This window comes from Manduca sexta, chromosome 12 (genome assembly GCF_014839805.1).
Source record: "Manduca sexta isolate Smith_Timp_Sample1 chromosome 12, JHU_Msex_v1.0, whole genome shotgun sequence".
Taxonomy (NCBI): Eukaryota; Metazoa; Arthropoda; class Insecta; order Lepidoptera; family Sphingidae; genus Manduca; species Manduca sexta.
In genome coordinates, this window is record NC_051126.1 from 13,404,119 (window position 1) to 13,420,553 (window position 16,435).

General features: G+C 35.5%; 1 protein-coding gene across 1 annotated transcript in view; it reads left to right on the forward strand.

Annotated features, from left to right (window-relative positions):
- The window catches only part of LOC115451699 (class A basic helix-loop-helix protein 15), a 36,873-nt gene extending 21,915 nt beyond the window's left edge, over positions 1-14,958 (forward strand). The window contains exons 2-5 of the mRNA XM_030180077.2: positions 7,237-7,376; positions 11,147-11,361; positions 11,996-12,135; positions 12,826-14,958. Of these exons, the coding sequence (XP_030035937.1) occupies positions 7,241-7,376; positions 11,147-11,361; positions 11,996-12,135; positions 12,826-12,949 (615 nt within the window). The 5' untranslated portion in view covers positions 7,237-7,240 and the 3' untranslated portion in view covers positions 12,950-14,958. The remainder of the gene's footprint in view (positions 1-7,236; positions 7,377-11,146; positions 11,362-11,995; positions 12,136-12,825) is intronic.
- Positions 14,959-16,435: the final 1,477 nt, after the last annotated feature.

Here is a 16,435-nt window from a genome sequence, read left to right on the forward strand (position 1 = left end):
ATTGTTCGCAAATTGTTTCGTCATCTCGAAAGAGAGCATACAGCCGGATGTACCTTCACTGGCGGCCATCGCGTGCTGCACTCACGTGTAACTCGCAACAAATTATTTCATTTTCGTCATAAGGACCCCAGTAATGAGTCGCGTTCTATTGCCTCCAAGAGATCCTGACGATAATTGAGATCCTTCGTCTGCTATTTGTTGATTTTGGCCAATTACCGAAAGCCGGCGCGTACTATTGTACGTTGTAGTAATCTGTATTTTTTTTTCTCTATTTAAGGAAAGCTTACAGATGAACGATGATTAACGAAGTGAGTTTCATCTATAAGTAAAATTAAGTTGCTAATTACAAGCTTTTACCTATAAATGAATAGTTATCACTTTGCTGTGTTATGATTTTTAACACCGAGCAATAAAGCTTCGTGCATCTCTGGAAAAATAAAGCTAATCACGAACCGAATGTCGCGGATTGGTTACTTCGTTAAAAATAAAATAAGGTAGCGTGACACGAAAGCCCGGTTCCTATCCAGGCTCACTCATCAATGATTTTGTTATGTTATAGTGCAAAAATGTACTGTGATTTTGTGTTAGTGCTTTTCTTATTACATTTAATATGTGGTGATATACTGCAATAATCAAAGTAAATGGAATAATTAATCTTTTATTAATATTTTTTAATGATTTTATAAACATTTTAAAATTATGTAGGCCCTCAAGGGTTCCTTTACCTTACTGCATTTTACTTGCTAATGTATACTTGATTGATTGACTTTTTACTTTATTCTACTAACTAACGATTGCTTTATAGTTAACTTCTAGACACGTCATTAAGTGAACACCAATAATTTCAGAGCAATTATTGAAATTATCGTACAGTGACGTTGTAAACAATGGCTTCATTAATGCTTGGGTATGACACGCGAACGTAACTCTGCGCCTGCGTAGATGTTTATTTAAAATACTACAAAATATAAAGATAAAATACTACACATTATCTTGATAGTTATATGCACATACACTCACGATTTTTTTATTTCCGATGGGGTAGGTAGCTACAACTGGTGCAACCACTTCTCGCAGTTTGTACTCCGTCCTATGATGTGATAGGGGGCGAATATCGCCATATAAGGCACAATTTTAAGACTCCGAGCGACTTAGTAGTAAAACTTATTACTTTGCCCTACCTGGGGATCGAACACAAGATCTCGGCACAGTACTGTAGTACAAGTACGTCACCGAAGCAGTCATAAAATTCAATCTTCTTGTCTCGAATAATAGCACTCATATGAAAATAAATCAATACAAAAATAAATGCGTATAGCATGTTATGTTGTCTTTTGTTTTTTTTTTTGTTACTTGTCCCTTCAACGGTTAAAATACGATCAGGTGATTAATAAAGTTTTTTATAAATTTTGATAAAGACGAAGGATGTAACTTCAACAAAATTTTACTAATTTTATTGTAAATAACGGAAATACTTTATTACGTAGTTATTGGTCATACAAATGGATCTACATAAAAATGTATATCACGTGCACTTTTATTTAAAGTCGCCCTTGAGACCTCATTTAAATATATGGCTTAATAATTGGAAATTATTATTCTGCAATAATAAAAGAAGTTGCAGTTCAACTTAACAGTTGAATAGTTATTTGGCACCATGGAGCCACAATCTAAAATTTTAGTCTGTCTTGGTGGCTGCGACATCACCAAGCGGGGTCCTAAGGAAGATCAGCGCTGGATTTTTGCCATTATTCTGAGTAGGAACTGTTTAGTGACAATTTAAATTTTAAAATTTTGTTTTGTTTCTACACTTAATAGTCACATATTACCCGCATATTACGCTGAAGCCGTTTTGTGACAACTTTAATGTTAGTTTTTTTTGTATTCTATAGTTAATAGTCACAAATAAACTTCTTATTTCTTCTATTAAAACTTGAGACGTGTGACGTCATACTATTGGCAACGTGTATATGCGTTCTAGTGCCACGTAGCACATTGTAGGGTTCGTAGCTTTCGCGTAGCCAGCTCCTTTGTCCAACACACTCTCACTTGTATTGTATTTTTTCTTTATAATGTTTTATTGTTCTATAATTATAATTATGTTAGCTATGTGCTATTATTGTGGGAAACTATTATTTTATTTGTACAAAACATATTTTACATGAGCTCCACTATGTCATTGTTTATTATTTTTTGTATATCTTTATATCAAGTTTGCAAATGGATATTTCGTGGCTGTACTTTTTCAATTTAAATTCTTACGATATAAAGTTTGTTACTGGTGCGATTATTTTAACAAATTGGGGAAGGTCATGAAGGACTTGAAAGAGCAGCGTGGAACTACGTCTTTTATAAGTTGGCAGTTTGCCAGAACTGCTTTCATTATCCACCAGCGCTTGCATTATACCCCAAATTTGTTACATATTGTGTTACACGCAAATTGCATGCAAAGGGGTTGATCTAAAAGCGTTTCCCGTGTTTTATTTATATAATTTGGTAGCGTGGCGTGTGATTTGTCGAAGGCTGGGCGTCGGTAGGGCGCCTCTCGGGCGCCAGCGTCGCCCAGCGACCGCCGGCGCCGCGATCCCCCCGCCCTTACCGCTCCCATTACGCTGCCCACGGACCATGCTCTTTGGGACTTAACACTTGTAGGTAGGCCTTACGTCATAGACATTGGTTAGGGTTCGTATCATACCAAATTAATGGTGTGGCTTTTGTATTTCTATAAAACCTACACGCGTGGTAAAAAAAAACGGACTTGCTCCACGAAAATAAAGTCTCCAATTATAATAGTGAATACTTTGATATATCTTTATGTAATTGATTATTTCTTTAACATTATTGAAAACGTGTCTTGCGCTGGCCTTTTGAGATGGCATAAAAGTAGATAGCAGTGGCGAAAGGTAAAATTTTCCGAAAGGGATCCCGCGACAACATACATACATATATGTAGGTATGCATAAATGCGGTCTGCAAATCGTTCTAATGATAATTCGATTCCACATAACTTCTACTTAAAGGGAAGTCGGCAGGAATCGGGTTAAATTGACCCTTCGCCACTGCTAGGCAGAAGGAGAGGGTAATAATCTGATCTAGAATATTTTTAATATACCATCAATTAATATGTGCATTTAGTTTTATTGCAATACGTATATTTTTACTTCCCCCTTAAACAAAAGCAACGTATTTCCATGAAAATGGAATTTGGTCCTTTTGTTTTGCCGCCACGCGCCGCTACATTCTCAATGGATTTATGCAAAAACAATAACACACCATACAGTACTCACTATAGACACCAAAATGTTATAACCTAGACTTTGAAAGCCGTAAGCATTATGTATGACCTGTATGTTACGTCTGTTCTAGTCTCAAGCTGTTCACATAATATCTCATAATATTTAACAAAAAATTCCCGGATTCGATTCCAAAGTCAAAGTTTGGTGAAATAATTTTTATATTTTAATTTATTTTCAATATTTTCATTTTATGTGAGTTTCCAAATAAAATACGACTCCCCCCTGACGTATCATGAAACAAAATTTGGTAAAATTCACAAAAATGTGAGTGCACTCATCTGTGTCTTAAAATATTTATATAGTCTTTTACTGATGATAGGTCTCTCATATGTGAGAGTCCGCCTGGGTACCACCGCAATGTCTATTTCTGCCGTTGAGCAACAGTGTGTAGTCACCGTTGTGTTCCGGTTTGAAGGACATTGTAGCCAGTGGAACTACTGGACATAATAAGACTTAACATCTCTTAACATGGAACACCAAACAATACTTTCTAATTCAAGGTGTTGGATTGTGTTTCTACTGTTTATGTTTATGCGGTATCGCTTACTATCAGGCAACGGCAAGGTCGTGTTAAATATTTTGACATAAAGAAGTAAGTAAATGCGAACAATTGACACCAGCTTTCGAAGATTCACTAGTATCACACCAACATATTCGTTCTGTAGACTCGATTAGTGTTTCTAAAATTTTTACATAACAAAAATAAATAATAATAAAAAAACCTGCTTTTAAACCTCCGTCTCGGCAGCAGGCATAACCATCACAGTAGGCACTTTTACTTTTTGATATTAACATGGAGATATTAAAACCCACGCAATCCAGTTATTTGTTAAATACCAACATAAAATGTCCGCTACACCGCGCGCGTAGGAGTTCTAACCGATTTGCTCCAAGATAGAACAAAAATGGCAGTACTTTTGAATTGTATTTTTTATTTGCTTTTTTACCATTATAAAGTTTATTTCTGGAATGAAATAAAATATAGCATGTATTAAATAAATAAATAAAATGGTTTATTCATAACGTAGGCAAATATAGTTACGTTTATGATAAGTCATGAGAATATTAAATTATTACTTAAGGCGATACCTCAAGGTCCATTTTCATACATTTTGTTTCACCTTTAATCTGGGTAACTAAACAAGTATTGGCAAGTAAAGAATTTAAATACACGTCTAGTTAGTGATTAGTTCTCGCAGTTGAAAGAAAAACGTAAAAATAATTAATAATCATGGATATTTCGGCCTTTAAAATTTAATATGACGAAATTTTAAAGGCAGAAATATCCATGATTATTAATTATTTTTATGTTTTTCTTTCAACTGCGAGAACTAATCACTAACTAGACGTGTATTTAAATTCTTTACTTGCCAATACTTGTTTAGTTACCCAGATTAAAGGTGAAACAAAATGTATGAAAATAGATCTTGAGGTATCGCCTTAAATAAAGTCGCTTATATTAGTCTTAGACAATGTAAGGAATTTTTGTAATCGGTTCAGTAGCTCTACAAATTACTTTCTACAATTCCTGCAATTAAAGAAAATGAATATTTGTATAACATATCTTTATATAATAAATCCCTTTTTTACTTGAAAACGTGGAACTTATTATAATAAGTGAATTCTGTTGGTCTTGTAAGGGACAAAATGTCCGTACCTAATATAAAAATTAATTTACTATATTGTTACTAGAGAATGTAGCAATAATAACGGGCTATATTCTATACAAAGTAAACTGACCTATCAACAAGGTCATGTTAAACAAAAAATGTGTAAATTTAAATTAAGAATGGTAACCGTTACATTTATGACACTTCTTAGAATACATTATAAATAACAACATAAACATAGCTATTACATACATAATATTATGTATTTCCCAATTTAATTTATTTGAATGATTTTTGTAACTAGTGCTTGCAAATTACAATCATCAGCCATTTCAGCAGATCAGTTTTAGTGGAGTGTTAACTAGTTTACAGCGTCTGCGAAATGCTATAAAGAAATAATTGTAAATCAAGCTTAGGAATACAAAGAATTACGATAATAACGCCTTAGCAACGTTTGAAATAGGCCCGACTAATGATTAAAAATTAACATTACCTTATTAACTAATCGATTGAGGCACGGGTGTGAAATTAATTACGATGTAAGTTAGAAAGTACATACTTACGTCTTTTCTATCGTAATGGTGTTACCTAAATAGTAATTTCGTCGAACTCTTCCTATGCTTATAAAGAAACATATAATTATAATATAAATATAATGCTAAGGTGGTTTGGGTATTTGGAGAGGATGGATGATAAGAGACTGACAAAGAGGGTTTATAAGGCGAATGTGGATGGAAGAGCTGGTAGGGGTCGACTGCACCGAACCTTCGAATGTCAGATAACTGACATTCTCAATAAAGGCCAGGTCAAAAGTACCCGGAACCGCCGGGAATGCATGAAAAGATTAATGAAGGTGGAGGAAGCGCGAAAAGTATGCCAGAATCGTACAAAGTGGCAATCCATAGTCTCTGCCTACCCCTATGGGATAGAGCCATGATACTATGTATGTATGTATGTAAATGTAACTATAGATGTAATATTTATTAATAAAACCTAGAAATATTACGGGCTTGTTTCACAAAATGTATGAGCCGACCAAATAAAAAAGTTACACTAATATATGTTCCTATATAAATGGTTATAAAATGGCACTATTTACATTAACTGTTTAATATGATAACTGTCAAATAAAAGGTACTTGTAACTTGTGAAATAGGCCCTAAATCTATTTATGCTTAGAGCTTAAGTTAGATCTATTAGGGTAATGACAATTAACTTAATTTACTAAAATCAGCCACTCGCACGTGCTATATAACTCATCAAATCGTCACTTTATTACGAGCCTTAAAAATAAATAATTTGATTGAGGAACAAAACCATGCTTACATAAAACAACTGATTAATAATGTTTATATGTAAAATAATGTTTTATTGAATACTACTAATTAATCTATAGTTGATTATCAATGAAAAGATTTGCTGACCGCCGTTGTAAAATAACGTAAATACTACTTATTAACCTATAGTTGATTATCTAAGAAAATATTTGCTGGAAACCGTAGCGTGACGTCGCCATAGGAACACCATTCTAAGTTATGCGTAATGCCATAATTTTCTTCAACACTTTAATCACGTGGTTTGCGCAAGTAGGATATCGATAATATCAAACGTGAAATAGTAAAGTGGATCTAATGCGGCGTTAAACCGTGAATGCTTTATTAGAAATAAGTATAATACTTTTCATCGCTCCTGTTAAATATTAATAATATGAAGTAGGTACAAACATGTTTACTTTGTATTAATCTATAGATCAGTCGTGGAACATACTAGTAATTTGTCTATATCTATCAAACAACCAAAAATTGTTCCAGTTTGAAAAATATTGTTTGTAGTCAGTTACTTAATATATAGTTTCTTAGCGCGACGAGCATATTCAGTAGTTCATATAAACGTAATGAAATTTGTTTAGAAGCCGCGCAAACGCTTTGATTTTATCAGTTATATAGTAGTGTTTGTTGGTAACAACTAATAACTTGCCTTAATGTTCCAATTCTTAAAATATTTCTTTATAAAATTAGTGTTTATAAGGGAATCCATTCAACAGTACTACAAGCATTATTACATAGCCTGACGCTCTCTCTCTATTCAGGGCTATTCAAAGGTATTCCATCTACATTTCTCCAATTATGTTAGGGCATATGTAATAGGGTCAAACTTATCATTAACCGGCTACGAGTCCAGACCTCAGACTGATTCCTACTGAGCAGAGAAACCCAAAATTATTTCACCCAACCCGGGGAAAGTATCACAATCAAAATCGCCCGTAGCTGTCCAACATATGAATTTAAAGAGATATCGTATTAAACACTCATGTGCTATTTTGTTTCCAGGACAATGCCTCAGTGGACGAACGCGGAGGGCGAGGGCTCTGATGCAGAGTCTCCGGATCAGTTCATATTGTACTATGAGGATGACAACGCCGACTATGACGCCAAGCCTGATGTGAACGACCAGATGGAACAAGCCGGTGGTAAGATCTTGCAACAATTATTTAAAAATGTAAAAATTGTTATCGTTGTGTATTTGTTAGATTGCTCATAAAATGGTTTAAGGATTATGTATTTTATTTAGATGAAGGTTTTTTACGTGGGAAGTGCTTGGGAATACCCAATATAATATATTAATAAATAAATTATACAACATTTATTTATTTATTTAAAGAAGATAAAACAGTGGTAGAGTCTGAAGTAGGAACTTTTATATGTCTGATTTATTCTAGGTAGCTATTGCTGCTTTGTGTATTTTTGCTGTCAAGTTGTGGTATGCAAACTGTTTTCCACTATGAAGAACACCGTGCCTAATATTATTACTGGGCATCATGAGCGAATATCTAAATACTAATGTCATAATGAGCGCAGAACAGTACTATATAGAGTATTGAACCCAAAATTTCGGGCTCCACTGTTGATTATAGACATTCGCAGCTCTTACCACCAGCGACTTGCACACATCGTCTTTAATTGTATAAAAAATGAAAAAATGGCGACAAGCAGCCTAATTGATGATCAGTAAATACCCTCGACCGATTGGTTATAGTCAGGGCAAATTTAATTAAAACCATAAAAATATTACGGGTAAATAAAGATGACGTAATTATTAAATATGAATTTTATACCTAAAAATAATTGATTTGATTATCTTCCACTGATGGTATTTAAATTCTTCGAAACTTGACTAACAGTGATCTGATAAAGATAATATATTATGTATATGTACACGTGTTCCACGAATTACGGATTAAAAAACATATTATGTTTTATTTAATAACGTAATAATTATCCAATTAAGTTGCGTCGCCGATGTCAACAAATTCATTTATCGTTGTTAGCAAACAATGGCCACGCGGGGCGTCTGGAATTAACTAATGAGCGAAAAATTCTCTATTACTGTATTATTGCATTTTATTTAGATTATTCGATTGTCTTGTTAATTTTTTATGTCCGTGGTCTTTGATATTTTAATATTGGAATTTGCCATTTGCCACATTGAGGAAACAGCGGTTTTATTTTATTATAGAATACATACTGCTATCGAACTGCCTCGATCGGGTAGTATTGCGTGCTTGGTACGATACCACTCTAAGGTCCTGGGTTCAAATCCAGTTTTGGCACAGTGAAATTGGGTTTTTCAGCTCAGTTAAGGCCCGGAGTTTTGAAATTTGTGCCGGATATGATTATAGGCTTACTACCTATCCAATAATGAGACGAATAACACATGACAAGAAATGGGTATCCTGGTTGCCCCTCTGCCTACCCTTTTGAGGATAAAGTCTTGTTTATAGACCGATAAATGTAGTTAACTGGACCACCTGAAAAACCACTATCAATTACAAAAGAAATAGTACAAGGGAAGAATATAAATTAACTCTAGAAATGTCACTCGCCATACGAAACGCAACAGCGAACTATCATTACACGTTGATAATATTCTGTAGTCATGGTTTCTGTTGACCACTTATGCTGTAGATGAATATGTCTACAGCGTGGCTCCACAGATATTGTCATACGCCCCAGTAGCCGCTCAGTATGAAACTGTTTGCAAGCAATTACATTGATAATGCCTGATTGGTGCCGCCTTTATTGCCCCTTCGTAGTTTACGACATCACGAGGTGGAGCAGTATTACCAGTGTCCTATTGCTTCATTACAATCTCAATTCCACCTGCTCTTGTTGGCCTCCGTGATGCAGCGAGCTATGAATACATTTGGCCAATATTGGAGCAAGTATTTGGCATGCAAATATTTGTTTTTCGTATCTTTCTATTTTGATTATGTTGAAAGTATTAGATATCAGCTAGCATATAACATTTACCCAGTATTCTTTAACTAGAATTATAACCTAATTGTTTATTCAAGGATAGAAAATCTTGTAATGTCTCATACCCACGACATAAAGGTTGTGTCTTACTGTAAGTATAAAACATTATGTATTTGTTAGATGTTCATGAGTCGTATTATGTATATGTTAGGTGTTGATGTGTCGATTCGTAACAACGATGAAACATTTCAACGGAATGTAATACGTGAGTTGAAGTGAAAATAAAACTCGGCACACGTCAAATCTAATTTTTATTATTATAAACACAGTCGTCAAAAAGCACGAAGCAGATAAGGGAATTACGAAAATCACCCGTAGCCGTGCGTACAAATCGATTAGTCTGCATTTGTGCTCTTACGCAAATAGTTTATCAAGCGTGCAGTCTCGTCACGTAATGGCCCGAGTTTCGTCGGGCAGCCATTGCGAGCAGCTGACTTGTTGCACCAATATTGTAGAGTTGACGGCGGGACGGCGCGTCGTGCGCGTGGCGACGCGGCGGTTGCTAAGGCTTTCTAAGGGCTCACACGATAACACCATTCGACGACTTCATTATTAGAGTGGAACGGAATGACAAAAGGTTTAGTGTTCAATTCCCGACACGCTGCTTTTTAAGTGTGTTTATGTTAATTGCATTGGGAGAAATTGTCTGAGAGATCTTCATAGGGTTTTATCGGTGTGTGAATCTTAATTACTAACTCATTTTCGATCAGACGATGGAAAGGCCGTTTTCATTAGAATATGAAAGGAAATAAATTCTGTATCGTTTTAACAACTTGTTGACTAAAACACATTCGTATCGAACTACCGAAAAGTGGCATTACCACGCTCGTGTTAAGGGTCATGTGGGTGGACGATCGGTTTGCGTGACGCAGGAATTCCCACGATCGGATCCTTATCAATAAACTGAAGATAACTTGACTCCCACTATAAAGTAACGGTAGCACAAGCCTAACATATTAAAAACACGTACAATACGTTTTACCAAGCCAAAAGTGATTTTGAATGTTACGTGAGTTGAAAATTATACAAAATGAGAAAGTGCTTTATTATTTCACTGAGGCGCTGGCCAAAATTACGAAGTCTACTACATTTTAATGATCCTGCACTCATTCGGTCAGACGCTTGTGGGTTTGAAATAAGATGTTAACATTCAAAATTGGGATGTGAGAGTTTTTGGGACCAGGGTAACTTCATAATCGAATGAGCAAAACGAAGTATGGTAGAGTTAAGTGAGTAAATTATATAGAATTTTCAGCATATTTTCAACGTAAATTACTATTACTAAGCCGCAAGTGAAAGCGAGTGTAGAAATGTAGTTAAGATATTTTTAACGTTACTTATCTGATGTCGATCTTTACGATTTCCTCTTTGAAGTTAGTGTAAATTATAATAAAAATATTACAGTGTTGATTATTTCATATTATATTTACTTTTATTTACGTATATTATAGTAACATACTGTTGCCTACGTATGCGAACATCGTTTTTTTTTCTATATTCAACATGCTTGGTTAGTTGTCATAGCAAATAATTAATATAAGGTACACTGAGGCTCAACTAGCGTCCAAACTGTTTGTCATGATGTGATAAGGGACGAGCCTATCGCCGTATCGAATACAAAACGAAACTCGCTGATATGGAATAAGAAAACCATATATCACTTTCGCCGACCCAGGATTCAAACCCGAGACATCAGTTATAACCTTCACGCAATATAAATACGCCACCAAGGACGTCAATTTTTTTTTGATATAATAATATCAGCTCTGTTTTGTATGTACCGCCGACTGCTGAGCACGGCCCTCCTCTACTACTGAAGGAGTCCTATGTTTTTAGTCCACCACGCTGTGTAGACAGACTTCACATACCTTAGAAATCCTTTTTTGGATATCTCAAACCATTTACATATTTGTTTTGCTTCCAGACTTCTCAGACAGCGGCAGCGGGAGCGACGAGCAGATTCCCCGGCGCGGGAGCAGGCCGCGGCGCACGCCCGCCGGCTCGCCATCGTCGGGCAGCAGCGCGGGCCCCGGCCGCCGGCGCCGCTGCGGGATCTCCGCCCGGGAACGGAACCTACGCCGCCTCGAAAGCAACGAGCGGGAGAGGATGCGGATGCACTCACTTAACAGGGCTTTTGAGGTACGGATCAATAAAATTTAAAGCAGAATGTATGTTTTGCTGGTGGTAGGATATTTGTATCTGCATAACGAGCATTGTTCACTAGATAGAAAATGCCATAGATGCCTAGGTAAGTGTGCTGGGTTCCTGGATCACTCTATGTTTGGAACTGGACGGTGTAATTGTATTGACTGGCGAGGGGTTACCTCTCGTCTCGAGACTGTCTGGACACCACTTCCCTTAGTATCAGGTGTAGTAAAGGCATATTGCCGTGCAATGCTCTGTATTTGCCTAATTGACATGAAGGAGGCCCGTGCCCAGCAATGGGACAGTATTATATGCAGAGCTGATATTATAATTTATTACTTGGTACCTGCTACTTACCTTTTGTTTAGATGTATCGTTCAAGCTTGGCTTCTAAAAAACTAACTGAATTTCCTTATGGTACGATTTACCGCCGCTTTCTATAAACGATCCCATACTTTTTTTTTCTATCCGTCGTGAGAATAGACCAATCAGAACGTCTTTTTAACATACAAATGACGTATTTTGATTGGTGTATCCTCGGAATCCAACCAAAGATTGAATTGGGATTATTGAAAACGTCCATTATTCTATATCATAAAGTATGTTAAAATTATGTTTTTGATTGCAGGACCTTCGGCGAGTTATTCCACATATCAAGAAAGACAACAGGAGTCTATCCAAAATAGAAACGCTTACCTTAGCCAAAAATTACGTGAAAGCCCTCACCAACGCTATATGTTCTATGAGAGGCGACGTACCTCGGTACCAGTAAGTATACTATTTATTATAAAAACGTTACTATATTCTGTCCTAGCCCTTATCTACATTTATAAATATACTATTACTTTTGCCTCGCTGGCGTAGTTGTATGCGCAGTACGGCAGCGCTCTGAGGTCCTGGGTTTGAGTCATAGGGCAAAGTGATATTTGGGTCTTTCTGCTCAGTATCAGCCCGGAGTCTGAATTTTGTGCCTGATTTGGCGATAGGCTCGTCCACTATCACATCATGGGACTGAACACACTTGGCGAAACATGAGTGCCCTGGTTGCGCCTCTGCATACCCCTTCGGGAATCAATGCGTGATGATGTGTGCATACTATTACTTTCATTATAAGCATTAAATTTACTAGTAGTCGTCCAGTAGACTAACGACAACCGTCGAATTTATATATTTGCAATGCATATATACATTTTATCTGTATGCACTCCTCAATCAAGAAAGAACTATAATCATACCAAATCTCACTTATGCGTGCGCGCAGTGTGCTTTAAAAGGGGTACAAAAAATATTCGTCACGTTTTAATGTATAGATAGATATTCGAAGATTTGCGCAGACGTTCAGATATTTGTTAGAGGTAAACACTGTAACCGTTGAATAAGTTTGCCATATGGTATATCCGTTTACAAGATCTATTATTATAACGAAAAAAAAATCAATAAATTTAACTTTTTTTACAGCTTTAACTCAGACGACGAGAACGTAGAGCCATCGTTTATACTAAACAGAGGGCAAGAGCAAAACAACAACGTGCCAAATGCGCAAGAGCAGGACTTCGCTAACGGCGCACAAGGATTCTTCTAAACGCCTGACTGCCACCCCGCTGTACACCGGGCATTATGCACTCGACATTTGGTTTTTAGCACCGTAGAATATTTTGCCTTAAGCCATTATAACAGTGGCGGTTCTAAGCTTGTGCGAGGATCATTATTGTTTATTATTGTATCGTGTATAGCTTCTTGTGATTTTGCCTGCATCACTCTATTTAAAAAAAAAGCTATAAAATTAGAAAGAAAATGGCCTTAAAATGTCTAATGTAGAAACAATAGGTGTCTATATTTTTTTTTTAGAAACGATTTACTATATGTAGATATTATAAATTTAAAAAATCTTTCTATTTTTAATGTCGTTTCTTAAATAACGTAAGTACATAAAATATTAAAATTTTCGTCGACAACCTATCTGAGTTTCGCTGCTTTTATGAACCGCCACTGCGTCAAAGTAATCGAAAAATAATGATAAGATAAATTTTCAATAATATATTTCACGTTAATTGATGTCAGATTAGTGTCCATTAAAATTGACAGTAGGTTACAATAGTACCTAACACAATTGAAAAAGGAAACGCAATGCAAACAAATATCTATGCAATTGTCTCTAGCATTATTTTTTTGATAAATTGACAGGTGTCAAATGCATTTGAAAACATTCTATTTGTTTACGTTTTGTCTATTCTTTCCCTAAATATGGTATAGACATGGTTTAATGGCCGCATAATGTGCAGGGCTCTGCGGTAGAGGGCCAAGCGCCGGGGTACTGAGTATGAACGTAGTTATTTTCATGTGGGGCATATGCCCTACTAACTAAAAAACAACCTCAAATTATTTGGGTGGCGAGGGCCAATTTTTACTGTTTTATTATCGCTTCTGACCCATGACCGCTTAAGCCCTGCAGGACTGCTATGCCAATGTTTAAGAGATCATACAGCCTAATATTTTTAGAGCCTTTTTTCGTAGATTATTTCATTCCCAGAATTTATCTTCTATTATTGACCTTTTACTTAGAAACATTTTAGGCAGTGTTTGTCTCTTTAATTTTACGCTACATGGTTGTTCTATAGTAATTTAGAGTCTATCTGGGTAGAGAGCACTGTTATATTTTTGTGGTCAAACAGTTTGAAAGACACTGTACCCAATATATTAGAAACTTTGAGATTTATTTTCTGTCTTAGGGTGAAAAGCGCAGTGCACTACTCGGTAGTACTATAAATTATTCCTAAGAGGTATTACTACTGTTTATGATGCACCAACCATCAGGCAATCGACCTCATTTCAGATGTTAAAAGAAAGTGACATAAAAGTCTGATAAAATGTTTTATGTAATAGGAATAATGTATTAGAAATGTGTATAGTCAAAGTCCAAAGTTCAACTGTAATACGAATTTAATTGGTAATGTTAATGTAGCTAACATTACTATGAAAAATACAAAAAAATAAATGTATTTAGAGTAGAATATTATTGAAAGTGACAAATATTTTTGCTTTATGGGCACGATAAAGATAATTTAACCCAAACAAAAACATTCATTCAGCCAAAGGCTAGGGCGTCGTCAGTTAATAGCCATGGAGGTTCAAATTGCGGAAATATCTCTTCCCTTTTTTTTGAAGATACATAATATTGAATCACACGTTTAGTTAAAATAAAACTCCCGACTTGTAAAATAAAATACCTATTTAATATAGTGTCCGATATTTAGGCTAGATACGTATTTTGCCTCCTTCGACGCCCATTGCCAAAGTGAAATTATTTTACATTATTTATGTCCAACAAGGATGCATTAATTAAAAGGGGAAATTGTCAGATCTCATTATGTTGACTACTAGAACTATTGTACATTCTCATGGTGCCAAACCCGTCAGAATATCAAAAACAAAAATGTATCCTGTAGGAAACAATTAGGATAATGGCTACAGGTGTCCAGTCAATTTCACCATTTGTAAAAAGTTTATATGTCTAGTATAGATTATGTTGTTTCTTTGTTGTGATTTTTTTCGCTTCATCCGATCCGAACGAGAAACAAAATGAACAATTAACCCGGCGAGCGTGTGGTGAAAAAATGTAACAAGGAGTATGAGGCAGGGTATGACATACCCCTTAAAAAAATTGGCTATAAAACTTGTTTCTGAAGAAGTATTATACTATTTATTTTTTAGTATAATAAGACAATACCATCATAACGCATTGGAAATAAAACAATCGCGCCATTTTATCAATTTTATTTTTTTACCTCGATGGAAATAAGTCACTTTTAATTTCAAACAAACACTTTCAGTCTCTTAAAAACTAAAAGGAACTAAAGTAAAACCAGTTTTATGATAAAAAAAACTTAATCGTATGATAGAATATGAAATAATTTTCTTTATAAACTAAAAAAAAAATCATAAAAAAATTTAGGAACATCTTAGGAACTGGAGATAAAATCTGTGCAGTTTTTGCAAAAAAACGTTGCATGCTCCACACTAATTGCCTTACCTCAGCTTGTTCATGAGTATTTTGTCTTATGATTATTTTTGTTGGGGTAATCTCTACATCTAATAAAATGACCAGGAACATTTTGAGTCGATGAAAGTGATTCGTTGATCTGGGAAGAAATTCTCTGACGTATATAAATCGGAATATATATTTTTGTCATTTCACATCTTCAGGTGTTCGTAAACTAAAGCCAAGCCTAAGTTACGGATGAAATCGGTCCATTTAGTATCTTTGCCCTGATTTTCACGAAACATAGGACCCCTGGGGGCCCGTGGGCCTCTCTCAGGGGATTCGCAAGTAAAATAAAAGTTAAAAGAAAAACTATAAAGTGCACGCTTTTGCACTCTTGTATATCTAAAAAATAAATACAGAAGTAAACTGCTAGTAACAACAAATTTAAGTATCCAACTGAACAACATCAACCCAAACATTACGACTTTGGTCGCAAAACAGGTCGCATAAGGTGGCATTAGTGGTCCGCACTAAATAAAAGTTTGCGAAACCCTGTTCTAGTAAGTACATCTTCTATCATGGACCGAAGTTGTTTTTTCTATTTTCAACATCTATTTTCTATTAAAATCTACAATTAAACAAAGAAAATAAGTTAAAATAGCAGAAAAAGCAATTTTAGTTTTTGTCACACCAGCTATGAGGCGGGGTATCACGTACCCGAACTCAGTTTGCAAGCGTGTAACTCGAATTCAGGTTGCCGCGACACTGTGATCACACCACTATTACCTTTCGCAACCCTGTAACTCCAGCTACTCAAAGAGACTATTTTTTTTTTTTTTTTTTTTTCCAATGATTCGACTCGGGTTTTTATTTATTTATCAATTGGTACTTGTGTGTGATTCGGGAAGGTGGGATGAGGGCTTCAAAGAGACTATAAGTTTGAAAGTCAGGCACAAAAAATATACGCCAGTAATTAACATGGGGGGTATGACATACCCCGCCACACGCTCGCCGGGTTAAAAAAACAAGCGCATTGTCTATTTTATCAATTCAATTATTTTATTTTTTAAAAAATCCAGTGTCTAT